The following is a 22,428-nucleotide window of genomic DNA, read 5'->3' on the forward strand; positions in this document are numbered from 1 at the left end:
TTGAGTTTTTTGGTACCACCTTAAATTCTGCACCCAAGGTTTGTGGGTAGGGGTGCCTTGCTGGCCTCTCACCCTAGCCTTGAGCATGGGTGGTTGGGCAGAAGAGAAGGGAGAATTGCAGAGGGTCAGATGCCTCCTTGGCCACTTGAGAAATACCACATTCTTCCTGAAAGACCCATAGTGGTTGGCTTCATTCAAGGGGAGGGGCTGTGGCCGTATTGTTCTTAAATAATATGGAAAACTTCTGTGTTGCTGTTGGTCATTTCTGTATACATTAGGACTTTTTAAACGTTATCTGGATGATATATATGTAATATATATATTAATATATTTATTTTAAAAGCCACAAGGTGGTGTTTTCTATCTCCACTAACAATGGAAAGAAATGAAATACAATTTCTTTCTTGTTTTGGGGGGAGGAATAAAATTTCTGTAGGCTTTGAGTTTGTTCAGTTCTTGACTTGAGGTTAGGTGCTGGATTTGATTAGCAGAGGAAGCTAGAGACATTTACAAACCCCTTTCACTGTTAGTGTGAGTTACTAGTCATGCTGATTTACTAGCTTAGCATTTTAAGCCTTGCCAAGAGCCCATTCTTGGCCTCTTAACTCTTCTGCTTTGGAGTAACTATATTGTGACTGAGCAAAGGGACAGAAGCTAAGCAAATATGAATTCTAAATTCATTTTTGGCAGAGTATAATTTGGTGGTTTTTAGCGGTAGGTCAGACTTTTCTTTTGTCCTTTCCTGGGAGAGCCAGGTCATTTGAAGGTACAGAAAGTTGATGTGTGGATCCAGTCTAATTGGTTTTATTCTCGCTGGGGCAGTTAGAGGAGCCTAAGGGAGAATCTTATTTAGTTTTCATACTTTTTTTTTTTTTTTTAATCCTCAACAAGGTCTGCTGAGAACAGACCCAGTACCCGAGGAAGGAGAAGATGTTGTTGCCACAATTGGTGCCACAGAGACCCTATCAGAGGAGGAGCAAGAAGAGCTAAGAAGAGAACTTGCAAAGGTAAAGAAGCCTTCCTTTTGGAACTTCACGCTTTGCCCTTACAATGTCACTTAGATTTCTAAAGCACATGGTCACATCTCCTCATCGGTTCCAGGGGAGAGAAAGCAGCATGCATTTATGTCCAAGAGGTCTTGAGGGGGGGAGAAGAAATAGAGGAGCGTGATACCAGTTGGTTTTTATATGGAAAAAGGTATATAACGGGTGATGTGGGTCCGAGAAGTAGGATGTGAAGGAGGACCCAGGCAAGAGGAGTGCTAGAGATCACCTGAGGGGCTGCACCGAGTCTAACACACTTGCCTTTTCAGCTGCATCAGTGACTCTGTTCTCCCCTTTGCTGTGTTGTGGGTATAGGCACTTTAAACCTTCTTTCCCTCCCTCCCTCTCTCTCTCTCTGTCTTAAAATTCACTGTTTAAAAGTGCACAATGCAATGGCATTTAGCACATTCACAGCCTTGTGCAGCTGTCATCTTTGTGTAGTTTCAGAACATTTCCATCACACCCAGGGGAGACCTATACTCATTAAACTGGCATCCTCAATCAGTCGCCCCTCCCTCATCCCCTGGCAACAATAATCTGCTTTATGTCTCATCTCTATGGATTTACTTATTCTGGATATTTTATTTAAGCAGAATCATATAATATGGTACTTTTTCTTTGTGGCTTCTTTCACTTGGCATAGTATTTTTGAGGTTCATTCTTACAGCATATATTGGCACTTTACTGTTTTTCTAAAAGAATGTATGTATGTATTTATTTATTTATTTATGAGAGAGCGAGCACACATGCATGTATGCACACAAGCATGAGTGGGGGGGAGGGGCGTGTGGGGGGAAGAGGGACAAGCAAACTCTGTGCTGAGTGTGGAGCCTGACACGGGCTTGACCCCACGACCCTGAGATGGTGACCTGAACCGAAATTGGGCCGAACTGAACAGCCCAGGCATCCCTGGTGCTTTATTATTTTTTATGGTTGAATGATACTCCATTATATGTATCTTCCATATTTTGTTTATCTGTTTGTGGTTTCCACATTGTAGATACTGAGCTAGGAACATTTGTGTAAACGTACTTGTTGAATACCTAAGTTTAGTTCTTTTGGGTATATACCTAGAACTGGAATTGCTGCATCAAATGTAATTCCATGTTTAACCTTTTTTTCCCCTACATTTTAAAAAAATTTGCATTCGATTTGCCAACATATGGTATAACACCCAGTGCTCATCCCATCAAGTGCCCTCCCCATGTTTAACTTTTTTGAGGAACTGCCAAACTATTTCCCCACAGCAGGGACACCATTTTATATCCCAGTCAGCAATTTGTCTACATCTTTGCCAACATTTGTTATTTTTGATCTTTCGAAGGAAGATTATGGATTATGGCCATCCTAGTGAGTGTAAAGTTGTATGTCATTAGTTTTGTATTTCCCTTATGACCAATGATATGGAGCATTCATGTGCCTATTAGCATTTGTCTATCTTCTTTGGACAAATGTGTATTCAAATTCTTTGCCCAGTTTTTCTTTTAATTGTTTTTTGTTTGTTTTTTTGTTGTTGAGATATAAGAGCTCTTTATGTATTCTGTATATTGGACCCTTATCAGATATATGATTTGCAAGTATTTTCTCCTATTCTGTATGTTGTCTTTTCACTTTCTTCATAGTGTCTTTAGTTTTTTAAGATTTTATTTATTTATTGGAGAGCGAGAGAGCAAGCATGAGCAGGGGGAGGGCTAGAGGGAGAAGCAGACTCCTCTCTGTGGAACTCCAATCCCAGGACCCTGGGATCCTGACCTGAGCCAAAGGCAGATGCTTAACCACTGAGCGACCTAGGCACCCCTTGTTGAAGTTTTTTTTTTTTTTAATTTTTATTTACTTATTTATTTTAATTTTTATTTATTTATTTTTTCCTTGTTGAGTATTTTTGCATCTATATTCATGAGAGATATTGGCCTACGATTTTCTTTTCTTGTGATGTTTTTGTCTGGCTTTTGTATTAGGGTAATTCTAGCATCTTAGAATGAGTTAGGAAGTTTTCCTTGGTCTTCTGTTTTGTGGAGGAGTTTAAGAAGGATTGGCATTAATTCTTTATTTATTTTATTTTATTTTTTAAAATATTTATTTTATGATAGACATAGAGAGAGAGAGAGAGAGAGAGAGAGAGAGAGGCAGAGATACAGGAGGAGGGAGAAGCAGGCTCCATGCTGGGAGCCCGACGTGGGACTCGATCCTGGGACTCCAGGATCACGCCCTGGGCCAAAGGCAGGCGCTAAACCGCTGAGCCACCCAGGGATCCCTGGCATTAATTCTTTGAATGTTTGGTATAATTCACCATAAAGCCATCTAAGTCTTGAACTTTTCTTTGTTGGGAGATTTTTGATAATTAATTTAATCTGTTTACATATGATAGGTTTCTTCAGATTTTTCTGTTTCTTCTTGGGTCAGTTTAAATAATTTGTAAATTGCTAAGAATTTGTCCCTTTTTTTTTTTTTTTTGAATTTGTCCCTTTCATCTAGGTCATCAAGTTTGTTGGCATACAGTTGTTCATAGTTTTCTCTTATAATCCTATGTCTAGTCTTGGCTTCTCTTCTCCTGGCTCTATGCCAAACATGGGGCTTGAATTCATGACCCTGAGATTGAGTTGAAAGCTCTACTGACTGGGCCAGTGAGGTGTCCTTGTCCTTTTTATTTCTTTAAAGTTGGTAGCCCTCCTCAGTGCCTGTCACCCAGTCTGAGGGGGGCACTTGACGGGATGAGCACTGGATGTTATGCTATATGTTGGCAAATTGAACTCCAATAAAAAATATACAAAAAAAAGGTGGTATCAATGTTGCTGCTTTCATTTTTTATTATAGTTATTTGTATCTTCTATTGTTTTTTTCTCTGTCAGTCTAGCTAAATAAAGGTTTACCAATTTTGTTGGTCTTTTTAAAGAATCAGGTTTTGATTTCATTGATTTTTCTCTTATTTGTGTTTTCTGTCTTATCTTCACTCTAATCTTGATCATTGCCTTCCTTCTGTTAGCTTTGGGGCTAATTTCCTTTTCTTCTTCTAGTTTGTTAAAGTGTAGAGTTAGATAATTGATTTGAGGTCTTTTTTTAAAAATATTTTATATATTTATTTGAGAGAGAGAAAGAACATAAGCAGGGAGCCCAATACTGCCAGGTTCCAGGACCCTAGAACACATCTTCAGCCAAAGGCAGATGCTCAACTGACTGAACCACCCAGGTGCCCCTACTTTCCAGTTTATATTGTGATTTCTTCTTTGCTCCATTGGTGGTTTAAGAGTGTGTTGTTTAATTTTCATAAATTATGGTATTTGCAGCTTTCCTTTTTTATAAATTTCAAGTTTCATTTCTTTGTGGTTGGAGAAAAAACTTCATATGATTTTTTTTTTAAATTTACTTATGATAGTCAGATAGAGAGAGAGAGAGAGAGGCAGAGACATAGGCAGAGGGAGAAGCAGGCTCCATGCACCGGGAGCCTGACATGGGACTCCCGGGATCGCGCCCTGGGCCAAAGGCAGGCGCCAAACCGCTGCGCCACCCAGGGATCCCCTTCATATGATTTTAAATTTATTGAGATTTTTTTTTTTTTTTTTTTTTTTTGCCTAACATATACTCTGTGCTGGAGAATGTACATTTGGGGAAAATGTATATTCTACTGTTTTGGGGCACAGTGTTATATATATCTGTTAGATCCAGTTGGTTTATGGTGTTGTTCAAGTCTTCTGTTTTCTTATTGATGTATATGTTCTGTCCACTTGTTTACATAAGATTTTACTAACAAGTGGGGATAGGATGGGTAGGTTAGAGTGGTGATATGCCTTATGGAGGAGTAAGAATTAAAAATACCGTGTATTTAGTACATGCTATTTTAAAAAGAAGAAAAACAAAAGTACATTTTCCACAAGTTACATATATTTATTGTAGAAACATAAAAGAAAACTGAAGAAAATGAAAATTACTCACAGTGTGAAAGTTTAGATGATCTGTTTCCAGACATTTTTCTAGATATGTATTGTTATATTTCTGTACTTTTTTTTTTTATTTCTGTACTTTAAAAAGCCTTTTTAAAAAAAGGTCTATAACTTTTCCCCACTTAACTGGATTTCATAACAGTTTTTCATGCCAATAAAAAATTAATTTTAATTGTTGGATAGCCCATTTTTTCATTGCTGCAAGCTCATTTTTAATTAATGGACATATTTATAAACATTTAGGTTGTTTCCATTTCTTGCTATTATGTAATATTTTGGTGGAAACGTTTGCACATAATCCCTTATGCACTTCTCTAATTAGTACTCCTACAAAGAGGGTTCCTGGGTCTAGTAGTTTTTTCTTAAGGACACAGAGTCATTCCCATGTACACTGGTAGTACCAAAATGCTATTCAGAAAATTTCTCACAGTATATGAGAAAGCCATTTTTCCAAATCCTTGCCATTCTTGGTATTATTATTTTATTATCAGTAATACTAACATAATAGTAATAGTGCCTAGTGTCTTCAGATTGCTTGCTAAGCTGAACTCAGTGCATACATCATCTCATTTATTATCACAATAGTGTGAAGAGGCACATGCTATTATTTTTTATTTATTGAAAAAATTCTAGTATAACATGCTGTATCATAGTTTTAGGTATACAATATGGTAATTCCACAATTCTATACATTACTTAATACTATTAGTTATCATGAGTTGATTGAGGAGGAAACAGGTTCTAAATCTCCGAGTAGATTATGTTATTGAACAATTCTCACCACTATCTAATTCTAAACATTTTCATCACCCAAAAAAGAAACCGTGTTCCCATTAGCAGTCACTCCCAGCCCTTTCCCTCCAACCCCTGGCAACCCCTAGTCTACTTTCTATTTTATAGATTTGCCCATTACAGGTATTTTGTATAAATGGAATCAGATAGTGTATGGTCTTTTGTGACTGGCTTCTTTCACTTAGTATTTTTTCAAGGTTCATCCATGTTATAATGCATATTAGTACTTCATTCTTTTTTATGGCTGAATTGTATAGCTATCTACCACATTTTGATTATCTATCAATTGTTGGATACTTAGGTTGTTTCCACTTTTTGGCTGTTATGAATGATGCTCCTGTGAATATTTTTGTGTACAGGTTTTTGGGTGGTTATATGCTATGTACCAGGGAATGGAATTCCTGAATCATATGGTAACTCTATGTTTAACTTCTTGAGAAACTGCCAGACTGTTTTGCTGCCAAACTGCACCATTCTACCTTCTCATCAGTAATGTAAAAGGGCCCCAATTTCTTTATGTCCTTGTCGACACTTGTCACTGTCTTTTTTATGATAGACATCCTAGTGAGTAAGAGTCTCTTTGAATTTTTCTAATTACTAATTAATGGTATTGAGCATTTTTTCATATGATGATTGATCATTTATGTATCTTTGGTGAAATGTCTATTTAAATCCTTTGTCCACTTTTATTTTATTTTTTTTTTCTTTGTCCACTTTTAATTGGATTATTTTTCTTATATTATTGAGTTATATGTGTTCTTTATATGTTATGAATACTAGATCTTATCAGATGTATTCTTTGTGCTTTAAGGTCGTTCTTTTATATATGTATTTTTTCCATATTTAAAAATATGTATTTTATATATATATATGTCTGTGATATGTATATATTGAATTAAGGAATTGTAGCTATGATATGCTGAACTAGGTATGTTGGCAGCACAATCTAACCAACAAAAGTGGGGAATGCATTGGGTCAGATTTTTAGTGGTCTTTTCTCCAACTGTCATTAGGGAAAGGGAATCTTGAGAGAAGTGTCAAGGGGTAGAATATTTTATCTTTTAGGTCTGTTTTTTGGAGCATCTGAAAAATTGGGAGTTGGGATAGAGAGGGAGGTGTTGGAAAGCTAATAGTGTGCAATGAGAATTAGCCAGGAAACTGAGAAATGGAGCCCCCAAAACCTGGGTTGAAATTCTGGTTCCTACATTATTAGTTTGATGACTTAGGGCAAATCATTTAATTTACTTGATTTTGAACCTCATTCATTCGTTCTTGCCTTTTTATTTTCATATTCCACTTAAGTGACTTCCAAGACTAGCACAGAATGAGCGGTTCTTCCTGACAAGCACAGAGGGTTGTCTTTGTTCTGGACCTACATTCTAATTAATGCCATCTTAAGAACTGTGTGTGTTTTGCTAGCCACTTCACGTGTGATTTGTTCTTCTCTCCTTTTGTTGAGTACAATTTTTCTTCACTTTGTGTTCTGTAAAGATTTAATTGGCAGTGAGAAGAGTTTATTTAACAACACTAAATGTTGTTATTTTATTTTTTTAATTATTTACTCCAGGGAGGGGGAATGCAGAGGGTGAGGGACAAGCAAACTCTTGTCAACACAGGGCATGATCTCAGGATCCTGCTATCATGCATGACCTGAGACGAAACCAAGTCACTTAACCAACTAAGCCACCCACACGCGCTCACTATAGGTTGTTTTTAAAGGCCATGCTGTCTTTGAAATCTTAGAAATGAGAGGTCAAGGTTGAGAATATGGCTTTGCAACAAGCCAAGAGAAGCATCTTTCTAAGGGTCTTGAGTATTAATGACTATCCCACTTTTTCAACTTTCCAGGACAAAAGTTCTCTTCGTGTGAGGTCTGTCTCTGTGGGTCTGTCTCTTGCGCTCTGTTTTTCTGTTGCAGGCTTTTCTTTTGCTCTGTAAGTCTTTTTTGTTCTTTTTAGTTTCTGCATGTAGAGTTTTGGCCTCCTCAAATATATTTAAGCTTCCAAATCTCCTAATCTCACTTCCTCTTCTGTATTTTAGGGCATCTTTATCCAAGTCTTTTCAGCTACTATTCTCAGTGTTATCTCAGTTTCTCAAACTAGATTCCTGAATGACAGAGACTGTGATAAGTGGAGCATCTCTTTTTTCCAGCAGGCATATCCCTGGGTGGTGGCCACTTGACGGATTGGCTGTCCTTGGGTCAAGGGCCTATCTCTAACTGTCCAGCCTTAGCTGAGGTCCACATGGGACTTCTGTGGTGCTCTTTGTGGGGGGACAGTTTGATTCATTGAGAGCTGTGGTTTTGGCAGGCTCTGGGACAGACATTTCCAGTATAAACTTTTATGAAATATGTAGGAAGGTTGGATTTCGATTTGGCTTGGATGCACATGTTTTAGTGGGGAGTAGAGATTTGGTACACAAATATGAGATCTGTGGGTACTCAGGTGGACGTGTCCAGCTGGAAATGCAGACGAGAGGTCAGAAGAGTGGATGTTAGAATAATTTGAATATTATCTGTGTGGAGGTTTGAGCCCTAAGCTTCCATGGGATAACTGAGTAAGGAAGTATAGAGAGAGAGAGAAGAGAAGCCTAAGGACAATTCAAGATAGAAATATAAAGAAGAGAAAAGAGGGGTGCCTTGGGGGCTCAGCTGATTTAAGTGTCGACTCTCAATTTCTGCTCGGGTCATGATTTCAGGGTCATGAGATGGAGCCCCACGTCAGGCCCTGCACTGGGTATGGAGCCTGCTTGAGATTCTCTCTCTCCCTCTGCCCCTCCTGCCCACCCCCACTCATGTGTGTGCTCTCTCTCAAAAAAAAAAAAAAAAAAAAAAGATAAAAAAAGAAGAGGAAAGAGAAGCTCTATAGTAGAGTTCAGCATGTAACCAGTTTACTAAACATGCTGTATGTTGTTTTCAGAGACGGATAAATGAATCAGAACATGTTTTTAAGTGACTCTTATAGAAGAATATTGAGAATAGTTTTGCACTAATAATCCTCACTTACTGAAGGACTCATGCTGTATTTTTACCCCAACCTCCTTCCTCATAGGTAGAAGAAGAAATCCAGACTCTGTCTCAAGTGTTAGCAGCAAAAGAGAAGCACCTAGCAGAGATCAAACGGAAACTTGGGATCAATTCACTACAGGAACTAAAACAGAACATTGCCAAAGGCTGGCAGGATGTGACAGCAACATCTGCGTACGTTCCCTTGATCATACATTTTTCTAGAGAACAGAGAACGTGAAGGACACTTCTGCTCCTTTTGTGTGGGGAGGGGAATTGAAAGGGGATGAGGCTTCTGCAACTTTTCTTTGTACGACACAGGGCCCTCCCAACCCAGTTCTCCAGTGTACCTGCTAACTCTGGTCTTCCAGACTGTTCTAGGGGATAGAAAGAAAACCAGCCTCGTCTGTGAGTTGAAGACATGGCATTTAAGTTCCCACAGTGTTATATATTGACTTGCCAGAAATGCACATGTGTCACATAGTCTTCAGAATGATCAAATAGGGTGGTAGGTGAGCTAGCCCGAAATAAGGAAGCAGGAGCAGGTGAGTCTTGAGGTAACAAAACTCAAAAATGTGGGGGCAGGATTTGAACTCAGGTTTGACCTGAGCCAGTCTTTCTTCATCCTGCTCTATAGGGAGCATAAGACTCGATTTATCGCCTCTGATAGGTGCTGGTGGCGAGGCCCACCCCTTAATCATCTTGTCTTTTTGATCACACAGATTTTGGTATGGCATCATCATGATGCAGTTTTGTTTCCCAGCATAAGGAGGAGCAAGCTTGTGAAGATTCTGAAGTGTGTTCTTTATCATTCTGTTCAGTCCCACTTACTGAGCTGGTGACCAGAGGCATTGAGGCTGCTGGCATCCTTACGTGACAGCACTAGGGTCTTTCCACCCCCTTCGGTCCACTTTCTACCCGTATAAGTCCAGGAAACTATCCTTTGACTGTATATCACCATACATTTTTTGTTTTTAATATTTCATCTTGATGGGATAACTAAAAATGCCTGAGCCTTCCTTTCTGTAATGTGGGGATCTTAACCTCTTGGTAGCTATTATCATATTCGCTTATTTTTATTTTCCCTTCACTAATCCGTGGGTAGATGGGAAGAGGGAGGTGGTAAATGGTAGATTTATGTTATAGCAAATACCACACTAAAGTTATCTTGAGTGTCACACCTTTTACATACTCTGCTGAGAGTCTACAAGTCCTTATTTGGTAGCTCTGCAGACATGCGAAATTAAAAAAAAATTCTTTATAGCCCATACAATTTATTTGAATAATAAAGTACATGTGGGCCTTACCTTGCTTCTGGTCCCTTTTTAGGAGATTAAGTTATAAAAGGCACGTGAAGAATTTGATTTCATTTTTGTCTTGTTTGGCTTTGGTGGAGAAGAAGAAGAGGTATAATTTCTTTCAGCCTCTGGCTCATTTTCATCTTTTCTTCATGATTGTTTGCCCCTCACCCTGATTTCCTTGGTCCTGCCTTTCTAGGCCTCTGCAGAAGATCGTGCCTGAATGAGGGGGTAAGCATCAGGTGAAGTGATGATGCCAACCTGGTGGTTGTGAAGCAGATTGGATGTTCTGAAAACAAAATCATTTTAATTTTCGAGAGCTCTCCAAGAGGTGGTGATTATGCTTTAAATAACTATTAGAAAAGGTTAGCTTAACTTTTCTTTGTTCTGTTCTTTTATAATTTAATGTAGATACAAAAAGACTTCCGAAACCTTATCTCAAGCTGGGCAGAAGGCGTCAGCTGCTTTCTCCTCTGTTGGATCAGTCATCACCAAAAAGCTGGAAGACGTAAAGTATGTCCTCATTTCTCCTTGCTCATTAAGTAGCTGGGGCAAATTAAAGTTATGTTGTGGTTGCATTGGTTTCCTGAGTTTGGCTGTGGATGATGCCGGATTCTTTTCAACTGAGGGGAGCCCACTCCTTCAAAACAGGAGAGGGGAAATATTGCCTAAAGTATCTTAGGGGTAGCTTTCTGACTTTCAGACATAGCGTTCAAAATAATCATCTTATGAATACATTTAAAGTTGCTGGAAAATTCTGGTTGTGCACTTCTATCCTTCTAGTCCTTCCTGGTCATGCAGGGTAAGTATATCTCTCGCAGTTGCAAGTTTGTGGTTGGGGGCTGAGCCTGTGATCCTACTGGGGACACGTCCAGGAGCATTGACTGCACGCTGGGGCCAAGACCTGCCTTCAGCTCTGTGTGTTACATTGTTAAACCGTGGTGTGATTACAACATGCCCATCTGTGTACTGACTTGTACTCATTTGTAAGCTCTCTCTACATTCATGCTTAGGCCCAAATCTTGATATTGAGCTTTGCTTTTTATTTTGCATTTATATTTTAGATTAGTCTGCAGAGTTTTTGTGGCAATTTTGATAAAACCACTTCACGGTGCTTCTGTGTGTCTCCCCTGCCCTCCTCCCCTATGTTGATTAGAATAGCGCTGAAAGTGAGAAACATGGTTTAAATTTTCTGTGCTTCTGTTGGCATGAAAGTTATTTTGTTTTACCAACAAAACCCTCAGATTGCATGACTTTGTGTTTTTCATTTGTGGGGAATGTAGCTTTTACAACCAGAATTTTGTTGGTTGAATAAGTTTGGCAATCAAATGTATTATACATTGTACCAAAAAAAAATGACTTGCTTATTATATTTGGACTATCATCATTCTAAGCATTGTGTAATAAACATAGCTTACTTGGATTCTTCTGACAGTTTATAGACATCTCGTAGGTGTTCTCATTTCTTTTTTTGCCAACTTGACTGTATAGCGCTTTGGAGTCCAGTTAAAACCTTACACAACTTTTAAACAGGTAATTTCATTGTTTTAGATTTACCAGAACTTCCTTTCTTTTTTAATGCTTACTGCGGCTTCTTGCAGATTGCAAGCCTTTTCACATTCCTTTAGGTAAGGAGAGCTTGAACCATCCCTGCAGCTTAGCCGGTGGTGTCTAAGACAAGTGTGCTTAATTAGATTATTATGCCACGTTGGATGATTGTGTTTGTCCACTACATACTTTTCTTGCATCTGGAATATCTTTCTCTAGTGCATACCTATTTCTAAGGGAGGATTTCTCGTATACCCGGGGTAATGGATAAATTAAAAGAATAATTTGACATTGTGGTTTAGGGATATGGAAATGATTTTGATGTTTCTTACTTTTTTTTTTTTTTTTTGGGAAAAAGAAGCAGCTTAACCATGGCATACAGAATTCCTCCCTTTTAATGTCTGACTTTGTTTGTTTTTGATGCTTTAATTTCTTTGGTGCTTTTGTCAGGATGTTGGAATTCTTCACCTGGGTCTCATTATGTATCTGTAATAGACTGCATATGTCCCGCCTCGTGATGTTAGTCTCCCATCTTATACAGGTTACTCTGGATATTTTTTTTTTATTGTGGTAAAATATACACAAAGTAAAATATACCATTACTCTGCACTTTTCACTACTTGCTTTGTTAGCGTATAATTTTTACTATCCTTTAATTTCTCTATACATTATATTCTTTAAGTGTACATGTAAAGAAATTTCATGGTTGCAAAAGAAAAATAATCTCTTAGGCTAAAAAACAAGCACATTAAAAAGATGTCAGTCCAAACCATGCCTTAGAGAAGAAGGAATCTTTGTGATGTTGAACAAACCTCTTCTCTGTCTCCCATACAGACTGTGTATCCAATTAGTTGAGAAAATGAAGTTGGAGCGAGGTCTTTAGAGTATAAGCAGGAAAGACAGCATTGGTAGTCTCCACACCTGTTCCTATGAAGGCAGATTGTCTTCTCAAGCAGTCATTTGTGGTAGTCTGTCTTCTTAAGTAAGGGAATATGTACTTAGAGCTGAGGTCTTTCTGCCCTACTGACACTTGGCCCTGGAAGTCAGAGTAAATCATAGGGATGTGTCAACTCTAAAAGCTGAATTATTTAAAGTTAAACCTGTGCTTTAAAAAAAAAAAAAATCACTAATAGGAGGTGATACTGTATCTTTGGTATTCAATTAAAAACGTCCTAAGTGGGATCCCTGGGTGGCGCAGCGGTTTGGCGCCTGCCTTTGGCCCAGGGCGCGATCCTGGACACCCGGGATCGAATCCCACGTCGGGCTCCCGGTGCATGGAGCCTGCTTCTCCCTCTGCCTGTGTCTCTGCCTCTCTCTCTCTCTCTCTGTATGACTATCATAAATAAATAAAAATTTAAAAAAAAAAGTGTATTTAAAAAAAAAAAAAAAACGTCCTAAGTGATCTAGGCAACTGTTAATTAAGACCATTTTATCTAAGGTTGTCTGTGAGTTGTGTGTGAACAGGTATTCAGTCTCATAATCCATCCTGCTAACATTAGACTGCACTTTGTGGGCAGGTCCAAAGAATAGAACCATAAAACAGATCTGCTTCTTGTACGGAAAGACCTTAAAAATCTTTGAGTGGATGGAGTGGGGGAAAGAAGCAGGGACTAGGAACAAGTTAAGGTGGAAGAGCCCTGTTAACACTGGATTATATAAAACAGTTTTAGATGGGATATAAACAAAAATGCAAGAATATTTATGTAAGTGCTATAGAGGAATGACTCATTAGTATGTGTCCCTATTCTCTATGTGTTTAAGAAGATTAAGCAAATGTCTTATTAATTGGCCGGGGACAGATTGAGTATTGCCACCCTTTTTCTAGCTCCTTAGTCCCTTTTTTCATTTTATTCATTTAAAAAATATCACTGAGGGGCGCCTGGTTGGCTCAGTTGGTTAAGCGTCTGACTCCTGGCTTAGGCTCTGGTCATCATCTCATGGGTACCGGGATTGAGCCCTGTGTTGGGCTCCAGGCTCAGTGGGGAGTCTGCTAGAGGATGCTCTCCCTCTGCCCCTCCTCATCTAAAATAAAGAAATATTTAAAAAAATATGTAATTGAGATTATACTCTACCACTTTTAGTCCTTTTTTTTTTTTTTTTAAGTCCTGCTTCTAATAACGTTCAGGATTTCTTTTTCTTTAGCACCCATGATTCGTTCATACTGCTTCAAAGAATAAGAGTGGAGGGCAGCGTGTATTGAGGGATAGGACAAAGTTCCTGAAGAAGAGGGAGGGGACCTAAGAGGGATACCCTGGGAGTTTTTTTTTTTTTTTTTTTTTATGATAGTCACACAGAGAGAGAGAAAGAGAGAGGCAGAGACATAGGCAGAGGGAGAAGCAGGCTCCATGCACCGGGAGCCCGACGTGGGATTCGATCCCAGGTCTCCAGGATCACGCCCTGGGCCAAAGGCAGGCGCCAAACCACTGCGCCACCCAGGGATCCCTGCCCTGGGAGTTTCTAAGTCTAAGGGTTTTTACAAGAACGTTGGTGAGAATGTTAGTGGGCTGTTTTAATCTGATTAGCCCTCCACGTGCCTGTCACCCAATCAGGATTTTGTCCACACACTCATCTACCTATCAGGGAGTTGTTACGTGGGAAAGGGTGTGGAGGCCTCCTTCCAGGATGGTGTAGGATAATCCTTTTAGGACAGGGCCCCTTGACCCTGCCTGCCTTTCTTCCTACTGTCCTCCAGGATTAATAATATGTATTGATACATGGAGGTTAAAGTAAGGCTTTTGATGAGAACTTGGAAATTAGAGACAGGAGATCATCTTCCGAAAGCTAAATTTTATAATTCTTACAGATTAAAAGTTGACTGAAGTCACTTAAGTCATTTCCAGGCCAAGAAGCCCTGATCGTCATCAGATTTAATGTGCTCATATATTATAAAAATATATGAAAACATATATAATAGAAACACATAAAAACATACATAATAGAAAATGTACATAAAGAAAGACCACACCTCTAAGATCAGTGACTCAAGGGAGCCGGTACTGGCCCCAAAAACTGTTCAAGGAGAGGGAGCTTAGAGCATAGATTTTGAGGGTTTCATTCCCAGCCAGGCCTTTGCTCCTGTGGAGATGGGCAAGAGGTCTCTTTAGCCACGTCCTTGAAATAGTTGGTTAATCCTGTCAACTACCTTTTGTTTTACAGAGTCCATGCTAACCCAGCAAGCTTGAGGCGATGATTTCACTCTCTGACAGGATTGTGGATGATTTGCTGACGTGAATTGTTAGATGCAGCCACAGTTTTCATGTCACATTGTCAATTAATAAATAGGCACTTGGGATTTAGATATTTGTCTTACACCTCAAGTGGGTGGGTAAGAAGGAGGAAGCAGAAGAGACGAGAGACAGAGATCTGTTTTTATTTTTTTAAGATTTTATTTACTTATTCATGAGAGACACACAGCGAAAGGTAGAGACATAGGCAGTGGGAGAAGCAGGCTCCCTGCAGGGAGCCCAATGCAAGATTCAATGCAACTTGAGCCAAAGGTAGACGCTCAACCACTGAGCCACCCAGGTGTCCCAGAGATCTGGTTTTATTTTATTTTATTTTTTAAAATATTTATTTATTTATTCATTTATGATAGAGTGAGAGAGAGAGAGAGGCAGAGACACAGGAGGAGGGAGAAGCAGGCTCCATGCCGGGAGCCCGACGTGGGACTCGATCCTGGGACTCCAGATCACACCCTGGGCCAAAGGCAGGCGCCAAACCGCTGAGCCACCCAGGGATCCCCCGAGATCTGGTTTTAATGCCCTGAGAATTAGGTGTCTGAGGGCCAGACGTGGGACATGGTAATGTGAACTGTCCTGAGAGGCCCAGTAGGGGCAGCCAGCTTCCCCCTACCCCCAGGTGGTGTGTTCATATCCACCTCTCCCTCTTTGCTTATTTTCTACACATACATGCTGAGTATTGACTCATGCCTTTAATTTTTTGAGAGAAACTTTGAAGGAGCTTTCTCATTTTCCTTGGTGCCAGGGTTAAACATCAGTTTTAGTGTTAAAGCATAGTAAAATAACACAGCAGCTTCATTGGTCAGATACTTTTGATATATTTAGGAGGAAGGGCTCATTAACTTTGCTTTTATTTCCAAAGGAAATTTCTCCTCTTTATATGTATACTTCTTTATATAACCCTCTGGATATTTTTGTTTTGGGCTCATTAAAGTTACTCCAGACCATTCTGTCTTGATGCAAATTTCTACCACTTAATGAGGAAAAAAAGTGATGTCTTTTCTTTCAGAGAGTACTTCTTGATTTGAATTCGGAAAGCTTTATTGAACTTTTCTACCTTTCATGCCCATATTTCCTAATTATAGTTACCACAGTTGTTCATCCATTCATTCTTTCATTCAGAAGTATTTATTGAATGCTAACCCTGTGCCAGCCCCTGGTCTAGACTGTGTGGTTCAAGTTACCAACTGAAATAAACAAACTGGGTGCAATATGACAGTTTTAAAGAATATAATCTAATGTAAATTAAATGTTAATGTATGTTTCCATTAAAAATATCCCTAGTACTAATAATGGTGAATAATTGCCTTCCAGGCAAGGCTCTGTAGTTACTCTGAAGTAGGTGCCTTTGTTTTTTTTTTTTTTTTTTGATTGTACAGATGAAGAAACAGCCACAGAGAGATTAAGTGACTTCCCCAAGGTCACACAGCTAAGGGGCTATGGCCAAAATTTGAACCTAAGCAACACTATTTCTGGAGCCTAAATTCTGTTTCTCTGCATTGTTTTGCGCCTCCTCACCACCCCCAAAGCAGTTATAGTTAAAGAATATGCCCCTCTAGGCACTGCCCAGCAGTTACTTTGGTTTCTCACCTACAAGAAATTACTGTGAGGGCAAAATGGAATAATGATGCACAGATAGCGTGCCTGACACTCAGTAGGCAGGTTAACCATTAGCTCTTCCCCTCCTTTCTCCGTGTACCACCTCCTCCTCCTTTCCTTCCTCCTTCCTCCCTCTGTGCCTTCTCCATTATTGTGATTAGAGAGGTAAAGAGATCAAGTAACTGTGAAAGAAACAAGAAAAATATTTAAAAATCAATTCAGCTTCTTAAAAGATGAACTTCTCTAAAGTAAGTGTAAGATCGAGAAGCATTTAGTGAGAATCTGGTTGGCATGTGGTTTCTTTTTTGGTCAGTGTTTTGAGGAACCCAGACTTGTATTCCTACTTTTGATACCATATTTAAGAGTTACAAACCAAGCTGGGAAAATTTTAACAAAATTTGCTGTATTGCTAATGAATCCTCACAGTGTGACTATTAGACGGTTCTGGTCCAGCAGCAGCATGGCTTTTTCTTTCCGGAGTTTCCCATATTCTATTTGAACTTCAGTGGAATCGGAGATGTTATGTAAGTTGAGGCAAGGTGAAGCTTTGTGTAACTTTCCATAGGGAAGCTAGAAGTGTGAGAACAGCCGCCCTATAGTTGAGTTACAAAACTAGCCACCAACAAAATTGAATTTCACCTAAATACGGATTTTGCGGAGAAGTTCAAATACCTGAATGGACTAGAAATTGCTAGGTACTCCTTGTCTCCCTACTAAAATGGCTATCTCAAAAGCAGGGAGACCTGTACTTTTTTTTTTTTTTTTTTTAAGATTTTATTTATTTATTCATGAGAGAGAGAGAGAGAGAGAGAGGCAGGCAGGCAGAGGGAGAAGCAGGTTCTGTGCAGGGAGCCCGATGCAGGGACTCGATCCTGGGTCTCCAGGATCACACCCTGGGCTGAAGGCGGCGCTAAACCACTGGGCCACCGGGGCTGCCCGAGACCTGTACTTTTTGAGAATTTGTATTAATTTGATTTCATTCTCTGTTCAGTGAGTACATTTTTAATCTTATTGGGAAATATGAAACCTATAGAAGCATTCACAATCAAATTCAAGTCAGTGATTCATCACAAAGTAAACACCTTATTGTTACCACTTCCTTGCTTTTCCTTATCTATTCCCACATAAACATTTAGTGTGTGTATTCTTCACTTTGTCTCGGCTGCTAATTGAAGTTTAACAGTAGCAAGTGTGATTATGTCATGATCCTGTAAAGGACTTTAGGATCCTTTGAAGGCCCTAAAGGACTTTATTTATTTTTTATTATTGTATTTTTTAAAAAATATTTTATTTATTTATTCGTGAGAGACACACAGAGAGAGGCAGAGACACAGGCAGAGGGAGAAGCAGGCTCTATGCAGGGAGCCCGATGCAGGGACTTGATCCCAGGACCCCAGGATCACAACCTGAGCAAAAGGCAGATGCTCAACCACGGAGCCACCCAGGTGCCCCCCTAAAGGACTTGACTTGCTACATTGTTTCTTAGATTTCTCCGAGTGATCATTTTTAACATTCTTCTTTAAATCACATTGCAGAAATCACTGGGGCCTGGGAGGTGCCCCAAATTATCAACTTCTGACTTGATTTTTTTGGAAGCATATTGGTAGTCCTTTCCTGTAGTAATGCTGTAAAAATCAAACATTTAAAAAATTATCTGTATTTCCAATATTACTGCTTTCTCCTGACTGCTGACCTTATTTGTCGGTTTCCCCTTTCTTCCTGACCTCTCCTTGCACTGATGGTCCACTACCATCTATCTCTTACCCGATCAGGGGAGCCCCCTTGATTAGATTCATGCATAGCTCTCCACTGGCTTCCTGTTTCCATTCTCCACCCCTTGATAATTTCAGGTGATGGTTACAGTTTAGTTTTTCAATTTTTATGACCCCGGAGCTTATTTCTTACATAGAGTAATCCTGAAGTAATTTGCTCCCCAGATGTTAAATTTACGACAGTCTAGTTGATGCATTTAGAATTCATTTTATGATGGTGTCTTCCACTTTGCCTTTGACCTGTTCCCTCTTAACTGGCCTGTATGCTGGTTCAAGGGGCACAGAACTCCCCAAATGGCTGTTGGAAGGAATGAGGTTTTATGTGGGTGCTTAGGGATAGTGGCTAGAAATTTGTACTTTCTTCACTTATTTCCTCATTTTGTTGATACTGTTGAATTCAATCTGTGAGTCCCATGAACAAGCATTTTATCACACATTCAGCCATCATTCTCCATTCTTTTGCCAGAATTTGGTCATTTCTGCCAAAACGAATGTCCTAATGAAGAGTCTTGGTTATAAGGAACAAAAATATTATGTAAATTACCTGACCTAGGAATGGGCATGTATTACACAGAAAAAGAGTTTTTTTTGGGATCCAAAGAGAGGAGAAAGGAAGCAAGCCCTGGATCCACCCAGACTAGCCCTGCTGATTGGAAAGCTGGTAGAAATCAAGGTCACTTCCCGAAGCTAAGGAAACCACCCTTCTTCTCCATTTCTGTTCTCTCCCCTGCATGGTTCTCTCTGCCTCCTTTCCTCTACGTCTCTCTCTGCTTATGTTCAGTCCTTTCTTTGGGAACTGGCTTCCTCTGCATTCTTGCAGCTTACCCTTCCTGGTCCCAAAAAGGTCTTCCTCAGCATCTAAGCCTACATTACCTTTTAGCTCATGCACCTAGCCACTAACTGACCAGTGGCTTAATGTCCTAATTATGAATTCCCATCTTAATTGTCCTCTTTTTTTTTCTCTTTTCATTCTTAATGATCTTTTTTCCTTTTCATTCAGTCCAATTTGTAGATCACCAGGTTAGTTGCGGTGGGGTAGAGCTCTCCTGATCCAGTTAGCATTGTTGATGATGATGGAAAGTGGCTGTGGAAATGTGATTATGCAAACAGCTTCTTTAGAAGAGTCTAAACTATTATAAACTATTGTAATTAATACAATTAGTATTATAAACTAAAAAGGAGGATTTTAATTAATCTCTGTCCTTCAAATATGGATCCAGCCCACTGCAATAGATCAAGCAGGAAAAGAATGAACAAATCCCTCCTGGAATATAGTCTTATACCTGAGGTTATCTACCTGAGGTTATAGTATAGAGAGAATGGTGAGGAATATGGATATTTTCCTGTGTTAGGTACCTCAAGTACAAAGATGTCTACATATTTTACTATCTTGCCTATGTGAACTGCCAGCCTATTTTGATTCCCATCAAGATCATACTTCATGTCATTACATATTAGTGTGAACTAGATTTGGGGAGCTTCTCTTGAAACACATTGTCATTTGTAACAATGGAGTTTTTAAGAAAACTAAATCACACAATATTCAAATATATAGAGAATACTTTGGACTGTCCAGCATAACTGAAGGAGAGATTTCCTATCAAAAAAACTGTGTCAGTGATCAGAATATTTTAAGCACAGTAACCATATCAGCAATTTATAGTGACTTTGTGAGCCTCTAGATTAAAGTACTTTCATCTTGCGAGGTGGTCTCTATGGGAGATGGCTGAGAGTAGATAACCTTGAACCTGAATGGTCAGTCAACTGCATTGCCCTGGAGTAGTTGGTCCTAGTAAAACAAAGGGCCAAATGTGATTTGAATGACCATTAGGAACAATTAGGATGAAGTACAAGCACCTCTTACTAGAAAATTGTACTACTACTAAGGAGTGATCTGTAAATCTCACTTAAAGTTGTCAAATAGGTGATTTATTTTGGTCTGGTCACAAATATGTGGGAGAAAGGCAGCTGCTGGAGCCTTTCACTAGCCTCACGTGTGTGTGTGTGTGTGTGTGCGCGCGCGCGCGCATGCATGCGTGCCTGTGTGTGTGCTTCGTTTTTTGAGGGGAGGTGGTGAACATTGATTAGGAGTCCAGAAGACCCAGGTTCCATTCTCAATTCTGCTGTAACCTTGGGTAAATTGTCTAACTTCTGAGCCTTGGTGCTAGATGCAGATATAAGTGAAAGGATGATAGGGTTTTCAAAGTGCTATAAAATGCAAGGCTGAATTATTAGCTCTATTTACCACATAGGTTACATTGGCTCATGAAGGGGCACCTGGCTGGCTCATCAATGAACATGTGACTCTTGATCTTGGGGCCATGAGCTCAAACCCACATTGGGTGTAGGGATTATATAAGTCAATCAGTCAAACTAAAAAAAAAAATAAGAAAATATTAAATTAAAAGAAAGGCTCATGAATAAAAGTAAATTATGTTGAAATAACTTTGATCCCCTCCACCTCAAAAAGTAGATTAAGTCTTCATGGTGCCAAAAGAATAAGCCCCTAGAAAGCAAAGTTTTCTAATGTCTAATCACTGTACTAACTTCATGTCTGTCTCTTTTTAATGCTGCCTTAGTATCCGCTCCATTCAACATTCAATTAGCATGCCTGCTATGAGGTAAAGTATATTTTTACAAAATGTAGTTGATCTTATGCTTTCTTGTTCTTTATTTAGATGTTTAACTCGAACATTTCTGCAATAGGGAACTAGGGTTCTGCTCTAAATAAGCTGCACATCCACACTGTATCGGTGTTTAGTTGCTCTTCATATGATGTTAAGTTGCATCTTCCTATGATGTTAAGATGGGTTCAAGAGATCCGTTAGAGATTTGTGATTTAAAGAAAAGAATTCTCGAATTTATTTTGTAAACCTATTAAATTGTTTCATATCTTCAATCTGCTTAATTGAAAAAGTGACCACTTCCTAATAAAGCTGCTTTTCCCCAGCTGTATAGGTGTCCCACCACATTTGTCTACATTAGTTTTAGTTACACTCTGCTTTTCTTCCATCCTCCCCATTTCCACTTCTCACATCCCATTGTGCCGTTTAGAGTCCAATGTGATTGAATTCTACTCTCCCCTTTTACCAGGAAATTCGTGCAAGTGGTGTATGTTATTAAGTATGTCATTACCCCACTTAACCACTCTAGAGAGGTAGAGAATTTCTAACAGTATATGCTTTGCTTCACCTTTAGTAACAAGTAGAGCTTGTTAAAACCCTCTGCTTGCTGGGCCCCACCTCTGGTTTCTGATTTCTGTAGGCCTGGGGTGGGACCTGAGAACTTGCATTGCCAGCAACTTCCCAGGAGCTACTGATGCACCCGAGGGGCCACCCCTTGGGACTGGCTGTGCATCACCACTGTGGGAGGGAGGAAAACCCTTGTTCTTTCTTTACCTTTTTCATCTAGGTAATAGGAAGGATATTTGAGGTCAGATGGATAGTATAGAAGCTATGGAAACCCAGTTGTGAACGACATAGGTGCTGTGATCCTTCTCAATTAATATAGGAATGTGAAGGCAAGGGAGCGGCTTTTCATGGGGTAGCTTTATGTAGACAAAATCACATTTCTGTGTGTCTCCCTTCTGGTCTCTCTTTCCTCGTCTCTAATGCTGTTCCCTGAGAACCAGGATCCCTATTATGGAATCTTATGTGGTCTGCTTGTCCAGCTTGGCGATGTGGATTCATGTAGGGCTCTCTTGTCAGGCAACATGGGAATTTAAACACAAGTTTTAGAGTATAGTACCTTAACCAAAATTAAAGTATCATGACTAGATGGCTGGAGAAGTGACCGAATTGATGTTTTACCTGGTTTTGTTCCCTCTCCTCATACACATACTTGACTAGGTCTGTTATCCCATTTGTCTGAGATGGGCTGTCTGTGGAACTGGAAGCGTCGTTGTAGAAATCTTAGAACAGAAATTGATCATCTTACCTAATAATGTCGATTTGTGTGTGTGCCTGAACGCATATGTACAGTTAAATAGATCTGTCTCTTTGGCTCACTGAGAAACGTGGTGAAGAGGAATACAATTAATGATGTTTGCAAAATTTGTGAAATGTTTTTGTGTTTGTAACTCTTTTTCTTTCTCTCCATAGAAATTCCCCAACTTTCAAATCATTTGAAGAAAAGGTTGAAAACTTAAAGGCAAGTAGTGATGAATAAGATCTTAGTGATGTCTTACTTGGTACCT

The 22,428-nt window shown here is 39.4% G+C and overlaps 1 protein-coding gene across 10 annotated transcripts in view; it reads left to right on the forward strand.

Moving 5' to 3' along the window:
• The window catches only part of TPD52 (tumor protein D52), a 107,476-nt gene that overhangs the window by 78,111 nt on the left and 6,937 nt on the right, over positions 1 to 22,428 (forward strand). For 4 of the 10 annotated variants that reach the window (XM_072804133.1, XM_072804132.1, XM_072804127.1 and 1 more), the window contains exons 2-7: positions 892 to 1,007; positions 8,824 to 8,972; positions 10,487 to 10,588; positions 11,677 to 11,703; positions 20,813 to 20,854; positions 22,334 to 22,382. In XM_072804133.1, the coding sequence (XP_072660234.1) occupies positions 892 to 1,007; positions 8,824 to 8,972; positions 10,487 to 10,588; positions 11,677 to 11,703; positions 20,813 to 20,854; positions 22,334 to 22,382 (485 nt within the window). The remainder of the gene's footprint in view (positions 1 to 891; positions 1,008 to 8,823; positions 8,973 to 10,486; positions 10,589 to 11,676; positions 11,704 to 20,812; positions 20,855 to 22,333; positions 22,383 to 22,428) is intronic. The other 6 variants (XM_072804134.1, XM_072804135.1, XM_072804131.1 and 3 more) reach the window with 2 other exon arrangements.

This window comes from Canis lupus, chromosome 28 (genome assembly GCF_048164855.1).
Source record: "Canis lupus baileyi chromosome 28, mCanLup2.hap1, whole genome shotgun sequence".
NCBI classification, from domain to species: Eukaryota; Metazoa; Chordata; class Mammalia; order Carnivora; family Canidae; genus Canis; species Canis lupus.